A 27,629-nucleotide genomic window follows, 5' to 3' on the forward strand; every position below is an offset into this window, starting at 1 on the left:
CCTCCCCGCCTCTCTCCCATTCTGTCGCCTCCTGTGCCACTCGCCCCCACCTCCCTCTTCCCCCCAGCGGAGAGGAAGAGCAGAGACAAGTGAACAACAAGCCAAGGCAAGGAAGATAGGAAATCGCAGAGGTGGGTGTTTTCTCCGCATTCATCGTGAGTGCTGTCCCCCGCGGTGGACAGTCCATCTGTAGGCTGTTTGTTGGACCACGCTGAGGTCTTTCTGTTGTCTCGTCTCAACTCACTTCTTCTCCGAGGCTGCGGGTCGAGGTTTGGATCGTGTCAGCGGCGGGCAGCAGACCTCGGCTAGGCCTGAATCCATCTCGCAAACACTTCTGGACTTTGAAAAACAAGCCTAGCAGTCTCCACAACCGGTAATGGCCCGTGTTTTTGTGGTTGTGCGCTCGGTACAGCTGGTTGGGATTTGTTGTTAGGTGGAAAGAGGTGTGACCTTTTAATTTGGTGAACTTGGTTGATGTAAACGCAGCGTTAGCAGGCTAGCCGCCGTAGCACAGGCTAATTTCGCTAGCGCTGGTGTACTCCATTAGCTTGATGAATAACCTGTCTAGAGTGCGACTTAGGGAAAGTTTAACTAAACTTCTGCAGGCAGTCAAGGCTGGTTGATGTCAGGACAGCTAAACATATAAACGACCCAGCTAACGTGACGTTAAGTAGCTTAACCCAGCAGTTTATTACATGAATGGTGTAAGTGGCTGAGAGCTGTATCGCTTTAACGTTATTACATGAACTCAGCTAGCTACATGTTGAGTATTGTCTGTTTCCTGCATGTAAACACCGAAGCAGCAAGATTTCACTTCTTCCGCCAGTTTTTCCCCGAGCTGCGAGGGGGGGTATTCAGGTGAGAGTACACGGAAGTGACCGGCCAACCCGCCGCGTCACAGACCGTAAGGTGGGAGTCAAAGTCCAGTCCCGGCTTACTTATCAATTTCCTATTATGTATTGTACCTGAGACGCCCACTCTCTGCGGGCACTGGAGCTGCGTGGTGCTTTCCAGGTGACTATACCCGCATGGTGCGTGTTCTGCGGTTTTGACTTTTGTTCATTTTTGTGTGTTGAAAGTCTGCTGGGACTGTTTAATGTTACAGCAGCTGTCTTTTGATGTGGTCTGCAGAGCAGAGGAGGGAGACAGGGTTGCTGCTGGAGCAAGGGACAAAAAGCAAGAACCTGTTGTGTGGGTCTGGAAGTGTGGGGTGTGGTAAGGTGGCAGGCGTGTTTGTTGCTTCATTATTTAGTCCCTTGTTGTGTAGAGGCTTGCAACACGGACACCTTCTCAACTTACAGTTCTTCTGTGTGAATGGATGCTGGATTACTCCGAGGGACCAGGCTAAATCTGCTGTAGGGGATCGTTCTTGGAGTAAGCTTACTACTCTTAGTTTGTAGTCGTGGTCTTCTGTAGTATCTGTGTGTGCAGTTAAAAATAATTGCACAGGAACGACCCACAAACCAACCCGATGTTTGAGCGCTTTGTTTAAAGTAGCTGAATGGTTGATTTGAGTTGGTATAATCAGCTGATTGGTGAGTTTCAGTGCAGCATGGACATGGCTGCCTGTCATATTTCTCCAAATACCCTGCAGGCCTGTCTGCTTTGACCTGCTGCAACAGAGATGGAAAAGATTGTGAGCAAGTTTGGACATGCTGTGTTCTGGGAAATGTCCCTTCTCTAAGATGTAAAAAGGAGGGTCAAAAAAAAAAATCATAAGTTGGATAATTCTTTTGCTGCCTCGAATTTGCTCCAAGCCATGTTGCCTGTGGGAGCTAAAGTCTTGCTGCTCAGCCAGTTGTTTTAGCCAGGGCTATCATTTGTGAGCCACGGTAATGACGGGCTTTCAGAGTACACCACGGGTGTGTCCCTCTGACACACAGGAGCTGGGGTTTTCTTATATTTGCTCCTCCTCCCTGTCTGTCTTCTCTCTCGCTCTTTCTCTCTCTCCATTTCTCTTTCTTCCTCTGTGTACTTCCAACGGTTACACCTGCAGTGTTTTTATTTGAACGGTGAGCACGTCAGCTCGCTTTCCATGCAGGGAGGACATGTGAGATGTGTGATAGTGTACACAGAGAGAAATCAAAGTGCACAGATTTCCAGAAGCTGTGAAGCAAAGCTGTCGAGCAGTACCCTCCCTCAGAGCTGGTGGTTAACTTCTTGGAAAGGTTGAGTGTCAGTTTGCACTTTTATGATCCTCGCTGCAGCAATTTAACCAACTTCCTTGTTAAGTGGTGGTCACACTGTGATTGCAAGTCGCCTGTGGTAATGCTTTACCGACTGCTGCATGCTGGTTTTTAGTTTGTTTGACTGTTTTTCATTAAGCAATTGACCAGGAATGTTAATTATGTTTTATGCAGTATTACTGGATTTCTGTGTTTTGTGATTGTGGTCTTATTGACTGAAGTTGAAGTGAAGACTACAGTGAAGAACTTCAAGTACTACTTTACCTAGATGTAAAGCTGGCCAGTATTGACTAAATCAAATATGACAGTATCTTACAGCGGAGTGACAACAATACAATATTATCAATTGTTGGCTTTCAGTGGTTCAGTGTTTTTGGTTTTTAATGATTATGAGCAAAATATAGTTATAAATCAAGGAACTTCATCAAACTTCATATGTGCATATGCATAACAATGGAAGGATCTCCATTGTGTTATTAATTGAGTACTCATCAATTTGCTTATTTTATATGTTGATTTTTGATTAATTAATTTGCCATAGTGATATACCACACTATCAATACGGGAAAATACATAAAATCATGATTTCTACCATATTGTCTAGTCCTACAATATGTTTGACTAAGTACCAGTATTAATATTATAATGGTATTAGCAATAATGCATTGATATATTTACTCTGACTTGAGGGAAATGTGGGTTTTCCTCCCACAAAAACGTTTATCTGAGGTGGTAAGCCACCCAGTTACTGATGAATCTTGCCTTGTGATCAATAAAGTTAGTAGATTATGACCTAATCAATAGCCAAGATTGTTAAATTTAGGCATTAGTTGTGTAAAATATGCTTCTGCTCTTTTTCTACAACACTGGTGGAAACCCTTTGTAGAGGATTTTGTTACTGGGGTCAAATCCATCATGGGGTGTAATGGTACTACACGCAGGTAGTGGCATTCATTATTCATTTCACACAGTGAAACAATTGGTCAGTCAACAAACAACAATTTGAATAATAAGCAAACAAAAATACCCAACATTTGCTGGTTCTAGCTTTTCAAATGTAAGGTTTGCTTCTTTAATCTGTTTATATCATAGTAAATTTAACATCTTGGTTTGACAAAACAGGCAATTTGAAGAAGTCATAGTTCAGTTAAACTAGAGGTGGGTGATATGGTGTCAGAAATTCTTATGTTACGTAGGTAGATAGAGGCATTCATTGTTCACTTCACTCAGCTAGAACATAAATGTTATCATCTAACTGTAATGCTGCATTTAAGACAACTTAGAAGCATTGTAATGATTTTACAATGACCAAAACCCAGTTGATATCAAGCCTCATATAATATCCCAGTATCTCCCAGCTCCGTTTAGGTGTATGTACTGTATACCTGAACCGACTGGTCCATTTCTTGGCTCTTTTTTGCCCTCTCAGTTACAGTTGCCTGCTCGTTTCCTTCCTCACTAAGAATAGTAAGTTAGCGTCCTGTAGATTAGACAGCTGGCCTTGCAGAGGTCATTGAAAAGTTTCTGTGCGAGTGAGTGAGTGAGTGAGTGAGTGAGTGAATGTGTGGGTGGGTGGGTGGGTGGGCGTGTGTGCTTGTGCACTCTCTGCAGCTACCACACTGCCCACACTGTAGGCCACATGGGGGGCGGGGTAGGTTTCATGGTTTGAATTCATGATGGTAAAGGCGCTGGTAGTTGGATGTGGGCCAAGGCTAACACACAACGCACACACTGACCAAATTTCTGTGTGACCATTCAAATGAGGCTGAGTCAGCAGAGCACTTGGCCAAACCACAACAACATTTTACCATAGCTTCACCTCAGCTGTGTGTGTGTGTGTGTGTGTGTGTGTGTGTGTGTGTGTGTGTTTGTGTGTGTGTTTGTGTGTGTGTGTGTGTGTAAGCTGGAACAGAATGCACAGCCTGCCACAGCCACCAGTGACTAAGTTGCTAAAATAGCAATGATAGCATATGAAAATGAGGGAATACGCTGTAGTCACAATACTCAATGGGTGGTGATAGACCAACGAACTGGCTGTGAGTGTGTTGGCTCAGGATGGTAAGTGGCTTAGCAGTGTAATTCCAGGGCTATCCCATTAGCAGATATGATTTAGAGTTTCTGCTAATGGCCTTACAATAGATTAATGACTAATGCCCTGGCTTTAAGTGGCTAAAGCCATTTTAAACTCTCTCACAAGCAACTGCTCCCTGCCACAAGAATGTTAGCGGTGGGACTTGCATAGCTGTAGAGGTTGTGTGGGTCTGTCTGTCTGTTGCACGGAGGCACAAGAGACCGCCTTCCTCTGTGCTCTCAGAAAAGTGTTGACGTTTTGACAGAGCCACAAAGAACAACCCGGACTGTGGTATGTTGACTTATCTGATGTGTGGTGTCAGTGCTCTGTTGCCAAGTTGAAATCTTGGTCCCTAATGTAAATCTTGACGGCAGCAACAGGCAAACTTCTTGACACAACAAACATTTCTTCGAAGCTATCTGCTACATTTTGTTACATGTTTTCTTTTTCCCAGCAAAGACCTGTCATTGTCAAATGGAGTCAAGGTGTTCAATTTAAGTTTTAATGCTTTCCACACAGGTTCCATACAGCCACTTGAGATTATTTCAAACCATCTTTCAATCTGTGTGCATTATCCACTAAAGAAGCACTTTGTCGGCTTGTGGTCGGATGTCCTGATTGGGTCAGAGAAAGTAACGGCTCTCTCTTTCCAGGATTGAAGTGTTTGGCTGGGAAGAAAAAACATTGGTGTGAGAGACGGATGAGAGCAGCACAATGAAAGAGTAATGGGCTCCCTTATTAGGACAGCTTCCAACAGCTGAGACAGGATATGACACGCTAAATCTCACCCTGGAATGTATGACAAAGGCGGTGCATGTGGGTTTCTGTGCAGCTTGTGTGTGTTTCTGTACACATATGTATGTTGTCCCCCCCCACCCCCAACACACACACACACACACACACACAACTGGAAAGAAAGGAGGTGGCATTAACTTCACCAAAACTTGCCACAGCTCTGTTTTAACTATTCAAGGATATGAGCACGCACTTGCCACCTTTAGTCTCAGACCCACATACACAATGACTCGCCCTCGCCCAGATGTGTGTGCACACACTCACGCTGGCATATGTGCACACTCACACCTAATACAGGAGTCTTTGTTCACTCAGCCAGTCCTGAGTGCGCAGACAGAGAGCAGATTTGATCTACGTGACTCAGTGAACTTTGAAGTAGAAAATGGTTTTTGCCCTGGTTTGGAGATGAGCCACACTCATGTCATCCAGTTATTAGACAGACACTGTTGAAGTAATCTTCCCCAGATTCCTCATTCCTCCCTCACCAGTGTCCCTGCTGAGGAGGTCTGACAAAAAGCACTTTGTCATTGTCTTAATTTGGGCTGCAGTGACGTTCACTTATTATCATGCTTCTCTAATTTAGGCTTTGGTCATCTGTGGCATTTGTTTAGGCCGCATTGTCTTCCAAAAGTCTGAGTTGACGATTTCCAACCAACTTCTCTGCTTCTTTTCTTTGGTGTTTTTTATCCTAATGAACTAAAAGCACATTTCTCTGTTGCTGCACACTGGCTCATTGGTATTTTTTTATGCATTATTCCTTCCATAATTATTCAACTACTTTTGAAATGCCTGTTTCAGTATGTTGTGTTCCCTTGAAATGTCTAGTGTCAAGCACTCCCTTTACATATGAATAATCATTAAACTCCCCATGTTAGGAAAGTGAAAGTTCAGAAGGAGGATCAGACTGTTGAGAGAAAGTTAGGTACAGTTAGCCTCAGAGTAAAAGATATGCCCTTACATTATAAAGCACCGACTTTTAGACTCTGGCAGAGGCACAGTGACACTAAAACAGTAAAACTCATTGCTGAATGTGTAAATACATGCAGAAGCACTTACATAAAATAAATCAATTTTGTCTGCTGAAATTGAAAAATTACATTTTTGAGCAGAATAATCACTGTTCAAATAGAAATTATCATTATGCTGGCCATGGTAAATGTCAGATAGTTGGACCTATGACTGGACATTGTTTTTACATTTACTATATCGCTCAAAGTCCAATGCATAATAAAAAAGGTCACTGACCAGCTCCAGTTTTTATTACTTGTTATTTTAAATCTAATGTCCAATTCCTAATTGAATCTCCTGTGAACAGTAAATTGTCATGGATGGACTACAAATGAAATGGCTCCCCTATTATAACTTGCAGATTATAGTAAGTATAAAGGAAAGTGAGGGAAAACGAGGCCTGCTGTCTCTTTTCCTGCTGTGGAGCACGCCCTCTCAATTCAAAACACCTCAAATTTGGTGTGACTTGATGGTGTGATACTGTCTCTTGATAACTCTGAATGCTCTCACACGTACTCGTCTCCCCTTTTCCTTCCTCACTTTCTCTGCATCCATGGAAAGAAGTGCTAACAAGCTCCACGCGCTGCAGCTGAAAACATGCTGTAATTGTCTCTCGTCATGTATCTCACTTTCTTTCTATTTATAAGCCTGCAAAGCAGAAGGTGATGAAACGCGCTGAAAAGATTACAGTATTTCGCTTCCATCCCTGCTCTGCTGATGCTGGTCCCACCTTGAATTTGAACTGAATAATCACTTTTCGAGATGAATTCTCAAGTAGTGAGCTCTTTCTCTATGCCTGCTGTTCGTGTGTTGCTCGCTCTTGTTCTGTCTATACTCATGTTTTCTCTATACTTGCTTCTTTATCTCCGCAGTTCTCTCTCTTTCCTCATTTATCTTCCCTTGCTTTGCCTTCCTGCGTCAGGTCCTGCTGCTTTTTAACCTCTAAATATCAACTTCATTAGCACTTCAGTGTGTGCTTTCCTAGACGTGCACAGTGCCAGGTCCCCTCTGTCTTTATATCTGTATACTTGGGTGATTCAGCCTGGCTCTGTCTGTTCTTTGATTAAATCCCGGTGTTGGTAGAATCTCTTCTGCTCTCTGGTGTTGACCCTGTCCTGTCCTGTGCTGTCCTGTGCTCTGCTCTCAGCGTGTGAATGGAGCAGTGTGCGAGTACGGCCTCCCTGCTGGCCTCGGTGCGGGAGCAGGAGAGGCAGTTTGAGATGCTGAGCCGAGCTCTGGAGGAGGAGCGGAGGTCGTGTGCCGGCACCTTGCCCCGCCCCCTCCCCAACATGCAGGTAACATGGACAACCCTCCCCCTTCTCCACCCACCCTCACGCACATTTTCCATCGAAAAAGACCCTCGGATTCGACCTTGATCCGAGCGAGTTCATCCAACATCATCTCCATGGTCATCCCCATCCCATCTGTGTGGACTGGCTGGTTGGCAGCAGAACCTAAACCAAACCTGGGGGGAAAAAAATACCTCCTCGTGGGTTTTCTAAGGGTTGATTCTTGAATTTTGGAAGTAAAAAAGTTGAATCAAATAAAGCGACAAAAGCACCTTCCAATACAGCCATCCTGAGGAGGTAATTTACACCCTCTGTTGGTCCTCGCAGCTTTTGTTCATGCATTTTTCCTATCTTCCATTGGTTCTTCCGTAACCGTCCATGTCTCATTCAAAATAAAAGTCCTCCCTTCATCCTGACACCCCACCTCCCCCCAACAATCAAGCTTAACAACCCATCTTGTTTGTCGTGACTTGTCCAAGGACGATTGCATGCAGAGATGTTTTGCTTGGCGTTTTGTTAATTATATTATTGGGCTTTTACTGGACCATCACCAAGAGTTAAGTTTTAGTTGTAGCTCTCAGAATTTCAGCCAACTGGTTTCTTTATATTTTTTTGTATTTATTTCTGGGATAAATAAGGTTAAAAATAATTTATTACTCTGTACTAGCTGGAGTGTTTTGCTGTTTGTTACACACCCTCTTTATCATCAATATGAGTCAGTTAGCTGGAGAGACTGCAGAGTGACTCCATGCTCTGAGCTTACCTCATACCAGACTTACAGGCACACACACCTGTGTTCGCTCATTCTCCTGCTTCCTTATTGACACACTTGGTCATTAGCTTGCATGAATATACCGACATACACACATACGCACTTCTGGCCCGAGGCAACCTTTGAAACACAGACAATTATAAACAACCGGATTCCCCCTCTTGCTCACTTTCCCTCTTTTATTTGCTGCTCTTGCACGCAGGCATGCATTTAACCGGACACATCTCAGTCCCAGGTAATTCTAGCGGCAGAAAGGTAGACAGAGTGTGTGTAATAGTGAGAACAGGACAGAAATGTAGCCTGTGCTGGTTCTTATCTTTGCTGTGTGTGTTTACATAGCCCGAAGGCTTCAACATGCCTCTGCCACTCTCCCAGGCAGTGCAACACGACCTTAGTTTTTACTGACAGGTTCCCACACGCTCACGTCTGCCCGGCACTTTCTGGTATTCTCTCTTCCATATTGGAACACCTTATTCGTGTTCATTTGCTTATCCTATGTCTTCTTTATTTGATCTGGCCAGACTGGCACAACATTTTCTTTAGTTATTTCTGTTTTTTAGATTTGAAAATGCAACATTTCTGTCAGAATGAGGCAGCTGTATTTCATCTTTGAATACTGTTGAGTAATTCCCCCACCCCTCTGGCTGTGCCACCTTTACCCCCATAGTCGTGCTGTTGAAACTGCAGAGATGGCAGTAGAGCTCCTCCTGTGACTGGAATGGAAAATGCACCACACCCATCACCATTCCTGGACAGGCAGTGCTGGTGGTGTCGACTCATTAGAGAAATTAGTTTGTTTATTTCTCTATGGGCCATTTTCATCATTCATTTCATTACTCACTAATTATTAATCTGTTCATTCCATCATCACAGTTCATTCATAGGTTTGTTGGATGATTGTGTTGCATTCAGCTACCTCATTGTTTGTGTTTAGGGAGGAAGAGTGCATACATGATAGCCTCTGTATGTTTATGTTCATACTCATAGTTTTTACATACCTGTGGAGAACATGAAGTTTAATTCTTACAGTCCACGCAGACTTTATTAAACGCACTGCAAACAACAGTGATCAACTGTCACTGACTTTTACTTTCAATTTTTAAAAAACGGCACCCTTGTCATCCAACACATAAAAACAAAATATTTTGTCTTAAAAATTAAATGTAAAGGGCCTGAGCTTCACAAGATAAAGCTGGCTGCCATTAAAATTCAAATGAAAGTTGATGCTTTCACTTTTTTCTTATTTTTATTTATTTTTCATCTTATTTTGACAGTACTGCCATATGAGTTGCTTGTGACTCTGTGTAGCTGGAAAAGTTCAACTGCCCAGTTAGGGGTGTGTGTGTGTGTGTGTGTGTGTGTGTGTGTGTGTGTGTGTGTGTGTGTGTGTGTGTGTGTGTGTGTGTGTGTGTGTGTGTGTGTGTGTGTGTGTGTGTGTGTGTGTGTGTGTGTGTGTGTGTGTGTGTGTGTGTGTGTGTGTGTGTGTGTGTGTGTGTGTGTGTTAGATCTCATATGTATTTCTTCCTCGCTGCAGAACGGCCGCATTCCTTGTGATGCAGACATAGAGAGGCTGACACTGAACGAGGGTTACATCAACGGGACACATCACGTAAGCATTTGCCCTCTGCATTTCAGCTGTTTAATTCTCAACATGGTTACCCCCTGAGGATATCCCATGTGTTGAGTTTTATTCTCATTCGTGTGTGCAGTTCAGGATGGAGCCTGGTCAGGTGATGCAGGAGACATACACAGTGGAGGAGGACCCCCAGGAGTCGCAACCCGTTGTCTCTGTGGAGACCAGTGAAGATGGGACCACGCGGCGCACAGAAACCACAGTAAGATGAGTTGATTGGAAATGGGAGTTGACTTTGCAAAGGGTTGCAGTTTAGAGCACTAAATGACTATTAACAAACTCTGGAGTAACTTCAGGGTGCGTCTTGTAAGTGACATATGTTAATTACATTATTATTTAAGCTTATGAATATTAACTGTTGAATCGCGTCTCCTCAAGGTAAAGAAAGTGGTGAAGACCACCCACACTCGCACAGTCATCCCCTCCGTATCAGACACACTTTCCCTGGATGGTGGGGGTTCAGTGACAGGTATGGGGGGCTACACTGCACCCATGGTCTACAGGCAGGGGCCCGGAGCCGGTGTGCCCATGGACTACCCCACTCACACTGTGCCCCGCAACTACCACTACGGACCACCAGCGGGCTACGACGACTACCGCACTGGACCCCCATCTGAGACCTACGCAAGCCTTAGCAGGGGAGCTCGCATGGATGATCGCTACAGGTACCGTGTTTGTTGAAATTTGCATTCGTTGGCCCTGCTGATTCCTGCCATCAAGGCTGGGTGGACGTTCATCTTATGGCTAATATTTCCCTCTCTTTCTGTTCTCACTCTCAACCGCCCTGCCCCTCCCCTCTCCAGACCGGTCCATCCTGATGGTTATAGAACTCTGGATCCAAGCTATAGAGCCCACAGCAGGAACCATCTCGACCCCTATGCTGCTCAGCCACAGGTATGTTAAACAATAACTGTTAAAACGGTTTTAACTTGCTTGACTTCAAAATTCACTTTTACTATTTATGGTATTTTGCTTCCTTGCTATATGAAAAAAATTGAATAGGATTTCGAGTACACAATTTTTTTTTATTGGGGCCTGTCTCTGTAGGTCGGACGTATGGGAAGTGCCATGGAGCTATCCTCCATCCCGAGGTTTGTCCCAGAGCCCTACGGTCTGGAAGACGATCAGCGCAGCATTGGTTATGATGAGCCTGACTATGGCATGGGACACCCAATGCACTACAGCACCGTTCCCCGCAACCACAATGCATTCCTTCATGGACCCCCACGCAGAACTGGGTAAGTTGTGTGTTTTTTGTCGTGTTTGTGTGTAAGAGGTGCATGGTCACTTTTCTTTTTTAAATATACTGAATAATTGTTATTGTTTTGGTTTCAAATCAGCACAGTTATAAACAATTTCAGGGCCTTTACTCTCTGTTTGTATTGATGTCTTGACGTGTACATGTAAAAAACGTGTACATTTACAAATGTTCTTTTACTCCCTCCCCAGGAGTTATGAGGGTACCTTGGATGGCGACATGAGTGGTCCAGGGGACATGTACTATTGGGGGGGAGGTGCACCGCTGGCCCAGGGTGAAAGAGGGAGCATGGCTTCGTTGGACAGCACTCTAAGGAAAGGCCCTGGTCCCAGTGGCTGGCGTCAGCCGGAGCTGCCAGAGGTTATCGTCATGCTCAACTACAGGCTGGACCCAGTCAAGAGCAATGCAGCAGCATACCTGCAGCATCTCACCTATAAGAATGATAAAGTAAGCAATGCACATGTGCAAGCATATATTTTTATGGTAGACAGCATTAGGTAAGATAAGCTATTCCTTTATTTATCCCCTGTAGGAGAAATTCAAATAGTAATTTTGGCACAACAGCACAAGGGAAATGTAGTGCAAAGAGCAGAAAAAGGATAAAAAATAGTATAATAGACTTCAATTAAAAGCGATAGATGATTAGTCGTACATGTTTTCTAGGAATGATTGAGGCCTGTATGGTAAAAGATATAGTAGAGCCAGACAGGAAGTTATAATTTTACCAGACTGGGAATAAGATAAGTTTGCTACCTATCCAACTACTCCTTAATTTAAGGGAGTTAAAGTGGAGACCTTCTTTTCTGGTGAATTTGTCACGAAAATATGCCTTTTGATTTTTCTCATTGATCAGTGAAGTAAATTTTTAATAGCAAATTTGGACGTGCTCCTCAGACAGTACTGCTGTTTGGTTAACCAGACTGTCTAAAGTCTGTCTCAGACACTGTGTGTTTTCATTCTTGCACGTTGTGTTAACTCACACTGCATGTTTTAATCTGCCCTTCTGCCCGGAAAGAACTGACGGCAACAATTTGGAACAAATTTAATTCAAACAGACGTCTGAATTCTAAACAATGTTGAGAAAAAGAGAGATAGGCAGCGTTACTTTGTGCAGTTCTACTATGGACCTAAAGTAAGTGAAAAAAACATAAAAATATGGAGCTGCAGATGGCTGAAAGATGCAGACAGTATGGTGTCTGTTCTGCAGTGAAGGTTATTTTATATGACACCAGTCTCAAGACTACAGTTTTGGCCACAACATGTACAATACTGCATCAATAATATTAAAAGAAGAATTTCACTACAGTTTATAATGGATCTTTTGACAGCAGTCACACATTATCTGCAGCTGCCTGTACAGTTGTTGATGTCTCTAGTTGTTGACATAGCAACATTTGACTTGTGAATGGCTAGATAGAGAATATTCTTATATATTATATTTAAACTTTTTCTTAATTTTACCTTAAAGAAAAAGCACCAAAAAAATGGTTACTGTTAATTGCAGTTTAAGGATTCTCCAGGATATTTCTTCCACATGATATCCTGTGTCCTGTGTCTTTTACTTTTTTATTGATTGATGTTGACATAGGTTTGATTTTCTGTGTAACAACAGTAAATTGGACTTTACTTGACTGTGATATGTCTTTTGCTTTCCAGGTGAAGTCTGATGTGCGTCGTCTGAAAGGCATCCCAGCGCTGGTCTCCATGCTTGACAACCCAAACAAAGAGGTCAGTTTGCAGATTTTTCTCCATGGCTTTCTGCTCATTCTTTACTTTACTGGAAGTGTGTTATGATTGAACTAGGTGGGGTAAAAGGGAGGCTTAAGGGATGTAGTGTATTTCTTATGTAATACCAAGACAGTTCATTGGCCTGAGACAAGGTGAACTTGAGACGCACCACTAATACCAATTGAAAGGGAAATAGAAATAAGCATTACGTATCTGACTTCTCCTCAAATCCTGTAGGTCAACATTTGTGCTAAATATGGTTTCGGCCAAAACATTCTGCGGTTTTTCTATGATTCCCTTTCATTTAGCACAAGCTGTGGCAAAGTTTTGCTGATGTTTGTATGGGCATTACCAGACAAACCACATCATGCATTCCACTCTCGAGGCAAAGAAGCATCTTAATTTCACATTTCATGCTCTGTGGCCAGTGACAAGTTTGAAGTCTGGTGTGTGTCGGATGAGTTGCTCGCTGGAGAAATGGGTCAAACAGTGACTGCATCCTCTTAATGCTTTTAAGTGGTTTCAAAAGCTCCACACACTGTGTGTGTGTGTGTGTGTGTGTGTGTGTGTGTGTGTGTGTGTGTGTGTGTGTGTGTGTGTGTGTGTGTGTGTGTGTGTGTGTGTGTGTGTGTGTGTGTGTGTGTGTGTGTGTGTGTGTGTGTGTGAAAGTTCGATATATAAAATAGGAAAAAGAGTATAGTATCCTGAAAACTAGGCATGGGACCAAATGAAAATTTCATGTCACAATTATCTTGGCTAAAATAATTGCGATACATGGTATTATCACGATAATGCTGAAAATATATGTCATACTTTTATAATGGCACTAAAACCTTCACAGATAGGCACTCCCTGTTCTTTATTTTGGAGTCTGTTCTATTTCCACACATCCGGTTTAACTTTTTTTTTGTGGGGGATAGCCGAGCCTTCAGCCATGGTGACAGGATTTTGGAATGACTGGAAAGATTTGGGCTCTCCCTAGTCCCTTTGTTCAAAAGAAATAAGGAAATTAATGTAGGACTGTATGGTGTTGAGTTGGACAGCTTTTTCAAGTCAAGCCATGTGAGGATATTCACAATTATTGGAAATCTACTATTCATTATAGGCAGTTACTTGCATGAGTAGTAATGCCAAGTCCCAGTAATTGCATCATGCAATCAAAAAACAGTTACATGGGGATGACACTCTTTTCTAATACTACAATAAATCCATGTATGTGAAATCAATGCTCTCTTTAAGTGGTGCTCCATCATGACTAACAGCTGTTATTGTTATAGGTTCACTATGCAGCTTGTGGAGCACTAAAGAACATCTCCTATGGCAAAGATGCAGACAACAAGATCGCCATCAAGAACTGTGACGGAGTGCCTGCTCTGGTCAGGCTGCTGAGAAAGACCCGCGACCAGGACCTCACTGACACTATCACAGGTTAGAGGCACATTGCAAACACAGTGTAAACATGACTTTGACTGGTAAGGAGCCAGGTAAAGATATTGGGCTAATAGACTGGACTATGATCTGATTGCTTGGTTGAACTTGGGGTTAAATGTTTTTTGTTAAGGTGACGTTTGACAAGAGTGGAAGTAGGCTTCATAATTGAATATGCATATATACATTTCTGCATTTTCTCCCCCAGGGACGCTGTGGAACTTATCGTCCCACGACTCGGTGAAAATGGAGATTGTGGACCACGCGCTGCACGCCCTCTCCGACGAGGTGATTGTACCTCATTCGGGCTGGGAACGAGGCAGCAACGGAGCAGGAGGAGGGGAAGAGAACTGCAAGCCCAGGCATCTTGAGTGGGAGACGGCCATCACCAACACAGCCGGCTGCCTGAGGTATGGAAGGATGATGATATGGAGGAGATGGAAGGAGGGAGGGTTCAAGTAGACAAGAGAGAAAAATGGAAACATGCCAGCTCAACAGACTGACAGAGCAGTGGGATGTATGAGGGAGGAGGAGAGCAATGACGAGTTAACAGAGCAGAATAGAAGGAAAAACATCATGGAGTGGTCTTGATGAAGAGAGGGGAAAGAAGCTACAGTATGTTAATGTGAAGCCTTTTATTCCACCAATAATCGGAATCATGGTGGATATTAACAGAATTGGATTACTTTATTAATCCCACAACGGGGAAATTCCCTTGACACAGCAGCATTTTACGTGAAATAAATAAATACAGATATAAAAATAAAGAAAACTATGGTAAAGTGGTAAAGCTATGGTATGGTGGTAATTTGAAAAACAGAAACTACAACATTGATCACGTGTTGTAGAGTCTGACAGCGGCAGGGATAAAAGACCTGCGGAACCTCTCCTTACACCGTGGGTGTAACAGTCTGCTGCTGAAGGAGCTACTCAGGGACCCGACAGTGTCATGTAGAGGGTGAGAGGTGTTGTCCATGATGGATGTCAGCTTCACTAACATCCTTCTCTCACCCACTTCCTCTATGGAGTCCAGAGGACAGTCCAGGACAGAGCTTGCTCTCCTGATCAGTTTATTGAGTCTCTTCCTACTCTATTCCTTCCATACAATAAGTGCAGTCCAAGTATACTTTCATAAATCTACTCAGTAGAAAGCCCTCCGTGCAGGTCCATTATATTCAAACGTTTGTAATAAATGATGCACATGGTTTGTTCATAGCAGAAGCCTTTTCTCTGATTACTAGTACATACTGTAAACAGGATATCTCATTTCATTTTATATAGTGCTCATGAAAAGATTTTAGGGTTGAATGTCAGTTATTTATGTAAAAAAAAAAAAACTGAGCTGCAGCCTCACAGTGAGTCTGTGAGATCAGGAGAGGGTGAAGAAGGGAATGTCAGAGTTGACAGGGAGGGGGCGAGCAGGGGACAGTGGGGCATTGACACATACAGTGTAAACACTGTGTTCTAGCCTGCCGGTCTGTTATCTATGCATTCCGCTTGACCACATGGTTAATTAGCAGTGTTCATTTGTAGGTCTAGAAAAGTATGTGTGAATAACTTGATAATCTTAAAAAGTTTGGTATTTGCAGAAATGGTCTGGACAGTATCATCTCAGTACACCACATGATTAGAGGCTGGAGTTGAAGATCTTTACTGTCATTTAAAATACAGTATATTTTAGTTTTTTCAGATACTGATAAAATGATTAAACACAATACTCTCCATGTCACATTGCTGCTCTCTACAAACTGATATGGTCCCTTAAAGATTATATACAGATGGGCTTTAAATAAAATCTAGCATAGGTAATAGCAGTAGGTAAAGTGGATAGAGCTAACTGGATGTAGAGAGGTTTGAAAATGGCGATACATAGAACTTACTTGTTCAAACATAAAGAAAGGTGATTGGTCTGTGCTCTGGGTAAACATATTGTTAGTGGTATAATAAAAAAAAGACCATCGTACAGGTAAACCCAGTACCATCAGAATTTGAATCTGAAGTCTAGTAGAGTTGTAAAGGTGAAACATTAACGCCTCAGATATGTAACTTTTACTAACATTACGCCTACACATTCACAAGGCTGAGCCATGTTGGTCCGGTGACTTGCTTTATCCACGTGCCCATCATTTTACAAATGATAAAGGAATAAGATGGAGATCAGGGTTGCATCTCATAAATAAGGTATTAGTGAGCTCCATGATTAACTCCCAATGAAAAAGTGGTAATGGTTGTTCAGTTAATGGATGAGAATGAAATATGTACTATGTACCGCAGGTTTGCAATAAAACAGCATATGGTAGGCAGAGGTAGAATTTTATGAATCCAGAAATTGTAACAAGATTAGATTAGCGGCTCTGTGAGGATACTTTTGAGTTCAGTTCTCTAAAGCTAAATGCTAATGTCAGTATGCTAACACGCTCATCACTACAGTGTTAACAGGCTAATGTTCAGCAGGTAATGTTTACCATGGCTAACTTAGCTTAGCTTGTTAGCATGCTAACATACCAGACTATCATGCTTAGTACATAACACATTTCTTACACAAATACATTAGTTTTGCAGATAATTGGACATAAACCAAAGTATTGGATGAATAACATTTTTGACCCGATGATCAATGATGATGAGCTAGATGGAAAGTTACTAAATGGACCATTGAATTTATCCTGAAAGGGGACATGAATGTCTGCATGGATGCAAACCATCCAGTAGTTTTTGAGATATTTGGACCAAAGTGGTGGACCTGACTAACTGAAATTGCCATCCATAGAGCCACCATGTCAGTAAATTAAACACACATTTTTACCTGCCCAGGGAGTCTTAAAGAGGTAGAAGGTCTAACACTGTCCTCTGATTGAAGTGTTCACTTTCTGCTTAGAAGTTCAGTTTTAATTTCAGTCCCTTCCTGAGCACAGAGATGATTTACTGCCACTGGACAGCAGAATCTTACAAATATAGCACGTTTAAAGCTTTTCTTTTTCTCTTGTCCTGATATGATTTTACATTTACATTCTAAAATGTTATCCTACTGCAGCATATAAATAAACATCCTGTACTATGCAGTGAAATGAAATCAGTGCCCCCTGCTGTGGAAGGGAATGTGTCCTGGTATTGTGTGAGAGGGCGTGTCTGTCACTAGGAAAAACAAACCAGCACAAAAGACAAAAGCTGTCCATTTTTCTCCCTCGTGATTCTTTTTTTTTACATCCCTTCTTCTGCATTAATGGATGAAGAATTGGGTCTCAGTTTCCACATGTTTCCATCCATGCAGTCCTGTTAGATCTTTAAGTGGGACTGAGTCAGAGAGCAATTGAAGAAATTGGTCCAGAGCTGTAATTTGATCTCACCAAACTGTACTCCCTTTGTAAACCAGTAGATTTAACAGGATTTTCATTCAAACAACTCTTGGGGGTGTGTTCAAGCATTGTGTACTGGAATCCTTTTGTAGTCACTAAAATTGACTCTTTCCTCTCCCCTTTGACCTCCTAACTGCCTCTGTTCTTTCTCCAACCATTGTCACTGCTGCTAATCCTCGTTTTGTTTTACATTCTTGTTTCTCCTCTTCTCAACTTTCCACTCCGCTAAAGAAATGTGAGTTCAGAGCGAAGTGAGGCGAGGAGGAAGCTGAGGGAGTGCACGGGACTGGTCGATTCGCTCATGTACATCGTCCAATCCCAGATTGACTGTAAAGATGTTGACAATAAGGTAAGTGGACCTCAACTGATTCTAAACATCAAATACCGTTTACAGGTGAAAGAGGAGTAATACTGCATAGGTGAAAAAGTTGTATAAAGCAAATTCTAATAAATATCCTCAAGTGATGTCACTTGAGTCAGTGTGAGTTGGGGCTGAAGACTACAAAAATCTGGGAGATTGGAGTTAGAAAGGAGTGAGCTTAATAGGACTGTTGATAAGAAGAGCCTTTGTTGACGCACTTTTCATTAGTCGGATATTCGCAGAAAAACAAACAGGGTCAAACGGGTTCTGCACCGGGACAAAAGTATGAGGGGACTGTTGCAACATGGACATTTTCTCATATAACGCAGCATTAGCTGCTGCCACTAGCTTGATAGCGGCCATGTTACCTGACTGTATCCAGGACGAGCTGAAGTACCAGGGGAGGTTTGATTATACCACTAGCACAAGTATAATATGACACCATCAGAGGCATGGTGAAGTACAGCGGCTCTGACTAGGACCAGACACAGCGGGTTCAGGCGGGGGAGGACGTTTTTAGCATGCTGATTTGTGAGAACCAGCCCTTTGGCCTTCCTGTTAAGTTCACAGATCCAAAGTCTAGTTAATCTTGTTTTACCTTTAGCCTGAAAAGCAACACTGGAGTAATCCAGGTACTGCTGTAATCAACCATGAAACCACTTTGTGCTAGCTCGGGTCAGGGAGCACAACAGGAAGAGACATCAGGACAACACTGGGACAAAATGTCAGTCTCCTTGCTGATTGTTCTGACAGATTCAGAATTATTACCATATTTGCTGTTAACAGGTGGCTGTTAAAAAATAGATATTTTAAGAATTAAATTAATTTTGTTAATGTTTGACGACCAGTCGGCTAATGGCTTTAACTAAGGACCACTAGTGGACTAGGAAAATCTTAAGTCAGGGGCAGCGCTAGAGCTTGAGGCAAAGGGTAAACTAAACTGATGGAGTACTCTTTTTTTTTTTAAACCAAATGTAATGAAATAGTTAAAACAAGAGTGTATGATGCACTGTGGGTAGGTGATGTGATGTACTTACAATTAGAAATTGTCTTTAGCCCAACCCCCACCGCTTTCTCTCCATCCTTGCAGTTGATAGAGAACAGCGTGTGTCTGCTGAGGAACTTGTCCTATCAGGTGCATCGTGAAATCCCCGGCTATGAGCGCTACCAGGAGGCCGCGCCCCTCAACCAGGGCCCTGCCCCCTCCAGCCAGAAGGGCGGCTGCTTCAGCTCCCGCAAGAGCAAAGGTCGGTGTCAGGGAGAGAGAGAGCGAGCGAGAGAGAGAGAGAGAGAGAGAGAGAGAGGAGAGGGGAGAGAGAGAGAGAGAGAGAGAGCGAGAGAGAGAGCGAGAGAGAGAGAGAGAGAGCGAGAGAGAGACAGACAGACATGTACTGTATTCGTTCAGTCAATAGGAGGAACAGTTGTGGTGATGTCACCGTTAAGAGCAGTGTCTCACTGGACTGATACTCAGTCTCACACACACACACACACACACACACACACACACTTGCACAAACAAAACCACTCGCTCGCACAGGAATGTTAGCAATTTCCCCAGCTGCGAGAAAGCTCATCCTCTCTCCTGCTGCTCTCTGTTTGTGTTTCACTGAGAGTATTGATTTGGTTTTTTTCTCAACTACACACCCCCTTACTACTGTTCTGTGGCTTTGTCTGTGTTATTATAAAATGATTTTGCAGTGACAATGAACATCTGTCAGCATTCATATGAATAAGTCAGAAACTGCACATCCTCTCTTTTTGTTGGAAATGTTCTTTTTACTTGGATTTAATGAGGCAACATAGAAACAATGTAACCACTTCATAAAGACCTTGAATATTCATTCGCATATTATACATATAGAAATGCAAAAAAATAGGTTATTTTTCTGATTGACTAATTGCTTCGTTAGATAAGGCTCAAAGCTCAAACTGATACAGAACAGTAACTGTGTGTGTGTGTGTGTGTGTGTGTGTGTGTGTGTGTGTGTGTGTGTGTGTGTGTGTGTGTGTGTGTGTGTGTGTGTGTGTGTGTGTGTGTGTGTGTGTGTGTGTGTGTGTGTGTGTGTGTGTGTGTGTGTGTATATAGAGTGATAACATGAGCTGCTGTGTCCTTTTGATTAGCTTTATTTAGCCTTTGTACTTGGCATGTCACATCTCTGTGTGGTGGCAGCAGTGGCATTGGGATGTAAGCAGGCGTTAACTGGGTGGCTCAGTTATGGCTGCTTTCCTCTTACTTACTGTAAATGCTCTCTCTTCCTCCTGTTCTGTCATTCTCTCCATCCCTTCTTTCTCTTCTCCCTCCTCTCTTCTTCTCTCCCTTTTTTTGAGCTGGGCTACAGATGAGTGGTTTTCCAAAGGTAAGCTCTTTACCGCTGTATGACCGCACTTTGCTTCCGCTTCCTGTTGTCATTGTTGTTGTGGTAGTAGTACTAGAGTAGCTAACAGGTCGGTGTAACTGACTTTGTTCTAACATGCACGCATTCCCCTCGCTGTGAAAAAGTCGTAGTGAAATACCTAACATGCATCTCAGTTTTTGGTCAGAGCACATGTCTAACCAAAGTAGAATAAATGTACTCACAGTAGAACTAATTCTCTCAAATAAATCCTAATTTTTTGATTCTGCGTGTTTCTAAGGATGTAATGTTGATGTTTGATTCCAGGTAGGAAAGATGACGATGCAACAACAGATATCATCGACATTCCAAAGAGGACCTCACCTGCTAAAGGTAACTATAGGCTCAGTTGACACTTAGACTGTATGTAGCATACAGTAAGAGACAACTGAGAAAAAAAAAATACATTTGTCCATAACTTTCCATCTCAAACCATCTTCACCCTCTTTTTGTCCCTCTCCCCTCCCTTCTGTTTCTTTTACATATTTCTCATCAATCACTTTCTCCTCCTTCCCTGTAGGCTATGAGCTGTTGTACCAGCCAGAGGTGGTCCGCATCTACACCTCTCTGCTAAAGGAGTCCAAGAACCCCACCGTGCTGGAAGCCTCGGCCGGAGCCGTGCAGAACCTGTGTGCCGGACGCTGGACTGTAAGAACCGCTATCTGTTTTTCTCCGATTCCATTTCACAGCAGCAACGCTCCCTGTGTTGACCAAACACACTAGTTAAGGAATCATAACATTACAGCACACTACAGCACCAAACAGAGTTTAGAAGATGTAAATCATTCAAATCTGAGGCAACTTTGGGAGCGGACTAAGACATTAGTACTCATACTTTTTAAAGTGCTTACTTACATAGTTATCGTGACTTATATATATTATAGTGACGTTCCATATTTTGCCCATGATCTTACTTACCAATACTCTTCACCTGGCCTTGAAAATCCAAACAATACTACAGAGGAAAAAAATACTGTTCTGTCCTGGGTTATTGTTAAAGGAGGCATGTCCAGTCAAGAAATAAAGCTTTCTAAGCACTGAGGTTAAGACTAGTGAATGGAATAATGTGGGAAAATGGGAGTTTGAATACTACTTGGCGCGTGTCCTTTGGAAAGATGCCTATTATTATACTTACCTAATATATATGTATATGGTGTAATAATGAAGGTTTCGCTGCACAGGGTTATACACAACAAAAGGCTGTAAATGTACTGTATAACTGTATGCCACCCTTCATGCAAATTTAACCAAAACTGTATGCATGTATTTGAGAGTAGATGCATATGATGCGTTGCAAAGTGAAGCACTTGGAAAATGACCATGCAGAGGTTTGTTGGTTTGTCTACTCAGGGAAGTACCTTTTGTCATGAGTCATCATGCAGTTAGATTGGGCGTCACGAAATTACGTAAAACATGAGATCACAGTCTGTCAAAGGTAGAGAAGCTTGTCCCTTGATTTAAATGAAATGTGTGTGCCTGTTTAGTATGGGCGATACATCCGTGCCTTGCTGCGCCAGGAGAAGGGTCTACCCATGCTGACAGAGCTGCTGGCCCACGGCAACGACCGCGTCGTCCGTGCCATGTCTGGAGCCCTCCGCAACCTGGCCATTGACGCACGCAACAGAGATCTACTAGGTGAGACTTGGAGCGCATTGTGTGACTCAGCTAGTTGTTTTTCCCACAGTACTTAAAAATCCAGTTTTAACCATGTAGCACCAGAAGAATTTCTTGTGTTTTAACGCTCTTCTCGTACTTGTGTGTTGTCAGGTAGACATGCGGTGCCTCACCTGGTGGCCAACCTGCCCGGCGGTGGTCAGAGTCAGCCGGTGCGAGCGCTGTCGGAAGAGACGGTGGTGTCGGTACTGAGCACACTCCATGAGGTGCTGGGCTCCAGCCTGGAAGCAGCCAAGACCCTCAGGGCCTCACAGGGAATCGAGAGACTGGTGCTCATTAATAAGGACGGGTGAGGATTTATAGAAGATCTTTTTAGGTCGTTTGCAGTTTGTTGCCTGTTTAAACTGCAGTTTTGAATGAGTTGCCTTCATGATGTGTCCTATATAAGTGCCATCTTGTTTTTAAATTCCCTCTCTCTGCATCTGGTCCCCTGGGATTACCAGCAACCGCTCTGAGCGGGAGGTGCGTGGGGCTGGCCTGGTGCTGCAGACAGTGTGGGGCTACAAGGAGCTGCGGCGCACTTTGGAGAAGGATGGCTGGAAGAAGACAGACTTCATGGTCAACCTAAACCCTCCCAGCAACAACACCAGGGCCAACGGAGGATATGAGGACAGCACTCTGCCGCTCATAGGTCAGGAAGCGAAAGTGAAACGCATGTGAAGTGTACCGCGCTGCAAGGCGACATGTCTCCGAGTTTAGTTTGTGAAAGCAAGTGTCTCCTGTCTTGAAATTGCCTGTCCAGTGCAAGTATTGTTTGTATAGAAGCATTTTTTTTTTTTTTATGATGTTATTTTGTTGATGTTAACTACTGCAAAACACACAAAAGGTATATTTCTTGTTAGTAATACAGAATACAAACTACTGCTAAGATTTAAACCATTAGTGGTCAGATTTATTTGTTGTTTTATTCTCTAATGTATGGTACATTTTTTTTCCCAAGACAAATTCTGTCAGTCAAATGGCTTATTTGAGTTTGCACAGGTCCAATTCTGATTGCTGTTTTATTTTAAATATGGAGAGTGCACTTGCAACAAGTTTTTATGTAAGGCATTCAAACGCTCTAATTCTAGTGTTTTTAAGCAAAACAAGTCTTTAATTTCACATAAGCTCCAGAGAGCTCTGCTCAAATTCTACCGACTTAACTGTGGCAGTGTATCAAAGAATTGGCACTCCTAACAGTCTTTCTGTATGCTTCTATGTACTGCACTTCATACGTTGTAGGCTGTTTGCAGACTTTGGAGAATTAGATTAGAGTTGCAGTTAATTCTTGTGCGTTTGTATCAACCTGCTTGCGAAACATTTAAGGGTTTACCCCACAGTGGGACATTTGAGATGATCCTGAATCAGGCTGTCAATCACCATGTTTATGTTAAGGTTTTCTTTTTAATATTTTCAAAAGATCTTTTGAGCTACTTGGCACTGATTTTAAAAGTTTCAAAACCCCACCCAAACACCAAAGTAACATAAACAAAACCCCACCCAAACACCAAAGTAACATAAACCATACATTTGTAAATACTAGCTGGGTCATGTCAGTCACTTGAAACAGTTACAAAACACTCACACACCTACACAGTATTCTATCTTTGGCAGGAGATGGTGTGGCTGTTAACAAGTGCTTCTCTGGAAGATAACAATAACGTTTAAAAGTACATATTGGTGCTCATTGTTTGTGTGTCTTTAATACACAGGGGGCAAAGGGGACCGGGACATGATTCCAATGAATGACATGGGACCAGGTACGTGTGACAACAGAAAATACAGACCCACACACACAAACCAGGCTGTGATATTGGCTTGTGTAACAGATGAAACTTATCAATGAGTAGTTTTTTGGGAGACACATTCACACCTACCTCTAGTTTAACATATATTTCTCTTCTTCAGATGCCTACTCCACACTGGACCAGAGAGGGAGAAGGAACACTCTGGATAACACACTCGAACCTGCTGACAAAGATGCAGTACAGGTACACACTGGCACACACTGCACACACGGCACACACACACACACACACACACACACACACACACACACACACACACACACACACACACACACACACACACACACACACACACAACCCTGCATGACTGCACTTTAAGAACTATTTAAGTCCTTTACTCCTAACATCAACTCTGCTGCATACTTCTACATCCCTTTACTTACCTCAGTACAAGTTTAAGAGCTTTGAACAGACAATTAGTAGAAAATGTACATTTGTGAGAGTAATATTACAGATTTTGAAAACACCCTTTCTGTTGAGCGGTCTTCCACAGGATGTTATCTTTTCATGTGCTAATACTGTTTACCTCTGCATAATCTCTGTGAAGCAGTTCCACTCCCTTCAGGTGACGTCAGTGCAGAGTCTGTGCAAAGCTGAATCATTTTTCTTTGGATTGGATAGTGACTGCATAGCAAAAAAATGGTTTATTATGTGCAACACACACACACACACACACACTGACCTTTTTGAGGTTTCAGGATGATACACAGACCGATATCCTCATTTCTTGTTAAAAATGTTGCCGTGTGAACGGACACACTCTCACACACACCCACAGACAGCATGTTGATGCATGTCTTATTAAAGCACTGTGGTTGATCTGCGTCTTGCACATGATTTCTCACCAGTGGTGTTTTTTCCCCTGAAACATGACCTAACATTAAACTAACATTTTGTAACCCTTCTTTCTTTTCTCATCTGATGCCCTCATTATTCCTCCACTTCTTTTCTCTTGCTGTTCTTTTTCCCCTCTTCTTTTTTTTCATGTTTCACGTCTCCTCACCTTCTCCTTCTGGGTTTTCACACTTAACCCTTTAATTTCTTTATTTACCCTGTCCTCGCTGTGTGTCTTGTCTCTCTGTCTCTTTATGTCTCCTTTGGTCTCTCTCCTCCTCTCTTTATCTGTCACATACTCCTACGCTCTTTCTTTTTGTCTCCCTCTTTCTCTCTCTCAGGGAGGGATGTATGGGGAGAGGCAGGCCTCTTTGCCTCTAATGGATTCTTACGATGGTTAGGCTACACCCACTGTCACACTGCATGTCAGCGCATGGTATGTGTGTCCCACCGGCTGCTCCTCTCAACTCACTGCATGGCCTAATATGTTAGTTGTGTTTTAAGAACTGTGACTGTGTGTGTTTGACAGTGACCAGTGTTGTCAATGAGCTTCCATTGTACTGTATTTGGACTGTTTTTTGCTCCCTCTGCTGGTGAAAAAGTGTCAGTGTTTATTTTTGGGTTTTCCTGAGATGTGATTTTATTTTTCTCTCTGCACAGTTTGTATAATTTTTGTCTAACGTGTGGTGACCTTGTTGCCAGCAGCCACTATTGTGTACTGTATTTTGTACTTCTTTTTTAAGCCTCTGCTGTGAATCTGAAATTGAAATGTGCGATTCTTCCCGCCTAGGCATGAACACCTCACATTAGCTGCTCCACATGATCAATTCCCACACTTGTGCCTCTTCTCTTGCAGAAAAACTGATTGTGTGCATTACAAGACGACAGCCTCCTCCCACCTACTGCCCTTGCTGAACTGACAATGGGGGACCACTACACTACCGATGGGACTAAACTCCATCCTTAACTCTTCTGTCTCTCTTCACTCCATTGCAGCTTCTCGTCTCTCTCTTTGTCTTTATTACATTCCCCCATTGCAGCTGACAAACTATTGAAACCACATGGAAAAACTGACGTGAATCTCCGCTCCCTGTGGACAAACCGGACGAGACACTATGACCACTTTGTGCTCTGCGAGTCCCTGAGCTCCAAAAACACTAACCACTCAATCGGATGCCGTGGCCACAACACTACATCTCCATGCAACAATGCTACAACTTGCCTGGACAACACTAATTCTCCCTGCGACAAAAAAAGCAGATACTGTGGCTTCATCTGAGAACTTTTCTATGTCTTGGAGGTCGGAGCGTAGACTTAGACTAATTAGAAAGAACTGTGGGGATCAGAACAGGACACTTTTTGGGGAAATTTTACATAAATGGATATTACACTATGTTTCGAAGAAACTGAGGGAATGTGTCTTTTTCTCTCTCTCTCTGTTAGTTAAATACTACAAAAAATATCTTTCCTACCACTGATGTTTCACGATCTAATCAGATTTGTTGTTTTGGTAGTGGTAATTCCTCTTCTTGCTTTGCTCTGTACCACAGTAATGCACATGTGCCAAATGACACTGCTACTGTTGCGACTGCCAATATTGAATGCAAGAACTTCACACTTTTTGCAGCAGCTACACTGAAAAACTCATCATCTGCTTTGTTTTGTGCGCAGTTTGTGTCGGTGACAGTCCATCGCCAAGATGCATGGGGATGCTGCATTTTCTGTATTTGATTGTAAACCATAGATATAAGAGTGGAGGTCCAAGTATGGAGAATTCCTACAGACAGAACTAGAGAGACATTATTTTCTATCTCATTGGAATAGACAGTATAGTCTGTTCTACATTTCTAAAGTGTTTCTGTTAAATGTAGGCCCCTTAACTTTGTAATTATTGGGAGGTTTCACAGGATTCCATGGGCGCATTACCCTTATGTGTCTGTAATCTTATGAATGTGTACATACAAGTGTCTAAGAGCATCTGTGTGGGCTAACTGGAGTGCCTCGCTCATTCAGGATAGGTCTGATGGGTTTGTCCAACATGACAAGGGTTAACCAATCAAGGTGTGTTTTTCTCAGCAGTTGGGAATACTGTATATGGAACTCAGCAGTTATATTCTGCAAGATAATGGAATATGTGAACTTGTATGTATGTAAGAGTTGATTCTTGTCATTGGGATTGGTTTTTTACAAGGTATAAAACCTGTGAGTTCTGTTTAATTTACTGCTATCCCTTGCCTACCTGGCTTTAAGACTACAGAATAGTACATGGGAAAAGACACAATATTGTCTGTTTTTGCCCGCATTTCTTACGTACAGTGCTTGTTCTGTAGAAGAATGCATATTCTTAGTGCCGAGTGAGATGTAGATACTTACTGAGTGGATGATTAAAAGAAGCACTAGGGGGGTATAATGTGTGTTTTTCTTTTTTTCCTCCTGTTTTTATTTTTATTTTTTTTACCTTTCCTTTTATTTGTTTTCCATGCCAATTGAAACACTACAGAGGATGCCTCGTTTTCTCAAAGTAACAAGTTGCCTTCAAGAGTGGACTGACTAAAAGAGGGGAATAGAGGAGAGCAAGGGTTTGTGTCAGAAAATCTGTGTAAGGAGGCATAGACCAGAATCTGCTATTGGATTAAGTGGATAAAAAAAATAAAAGCACATTTAAACTATATATACAAGAGAATATTTGTTAATTTTAATGGTTTTATGTATTTCTTTTTTATATTGATTTGGGTTTAATTGTTTTGGGTGCTCTGGGTGAAAGCATATGCAATCAGTTTATATGTTTTGATTGAAAACATTCAATTTATGTCTTAATTAAATGCAAAATAAGTTAGCTAAACAAAATCCTCCAACACAGTCATCAGATACTGGAACACTAATGGAAAAATCTGATTCTGGACTACACCATAATCTCTTTGCCTTGGCTCTTAAAGTTGCACATTCTCATTTATGAATGAATTATGTAACTAGCAATACTGTTTTTAATAAAAAAGAAAATGATTTCTCAGAGCCTGTTTTCTTTTGCCTCTTGTTGATCACACTCATTTACAACA

At 42.5% G+C, this 27,629-nt stretch overlaps 1 protein-coding gene across 11 annotated transcripts; it reads left to right on the forward strand.

Annotated features, from left to right (window-relative positions):
* Positions 1-26: 26 nt before the first annotated feature.
* On the forward strand, positions 27-27,585 carry ctnnd1 (catenin (cadherin-associated protein), delta 1). 11 transcript variants are annotated; one of them, XM_051383922.1, is made up of 23 exons: positions 36-131; positions 7,208-7,355; positions 9,656-9,730; positions 9,831-9,956; positions 10,133-10,419; positions 10,558-10,648; positions 10,802-10,992; positions 11,204-11,459; positions 12,669-12,740; positions 14,018-14,168; positions 14,377-14,578; positions 17,756-17,873; positions 18,976-19,132; positions 20,225-20,242; positions 20,546-20,611; positions 20,799-20,926; positions 21,763-21,913; positions 22,046-22,241; positions 22,396-22,583; positions 23,644-23,691; positions 23,840-23,922; positions 24,915-24,969; positions 25,430-27,585. In XM_051383922.1, the coding sequence occupies exons 2-23, from the start codon at positions 7,215-7,217 to the stop codon at positions 25,486-25,488; spliced, it is 2,859 nt and encodes a 952-aa protein (XP_051239882.1). In that variant the 5' UTR covers positions 36-131; positions 7,208-7,214; the 3' UTR covers positions 25,489-27,585. The 11 variants fall into 11 exon arrangements, with proteins under 11 accessions (XP_051239886.1, XP_051239882.1, XP_051239884.1 ...); XM_051383926.1 differs by lacking the exon at positions 7,208-7,355 and having other exon boundaries at positions 27-131; XM_051383924.1 differs by lacking the exon at positions 20,225-20,242 and having other exon boundaries at positions 37-131.
* Positions 27,586-27,629: the final 44 nt, after the last annotated feature.

The sequence above is a fragment of the Dicentrarchus labrax genome, unplaced genomic scaffold (assembly GCF_905237075.1).
Source record: "Dicentrarchus labrax unplaced genomic scaffold, dlabrax2021, whole genome shotgun sequence".
Lineage (NCBI taxonomy): Eukaryota > Metazoa > Chordata > Actinopteri > Moronidae > Dicentrarchus > Dicentrarchus labrax.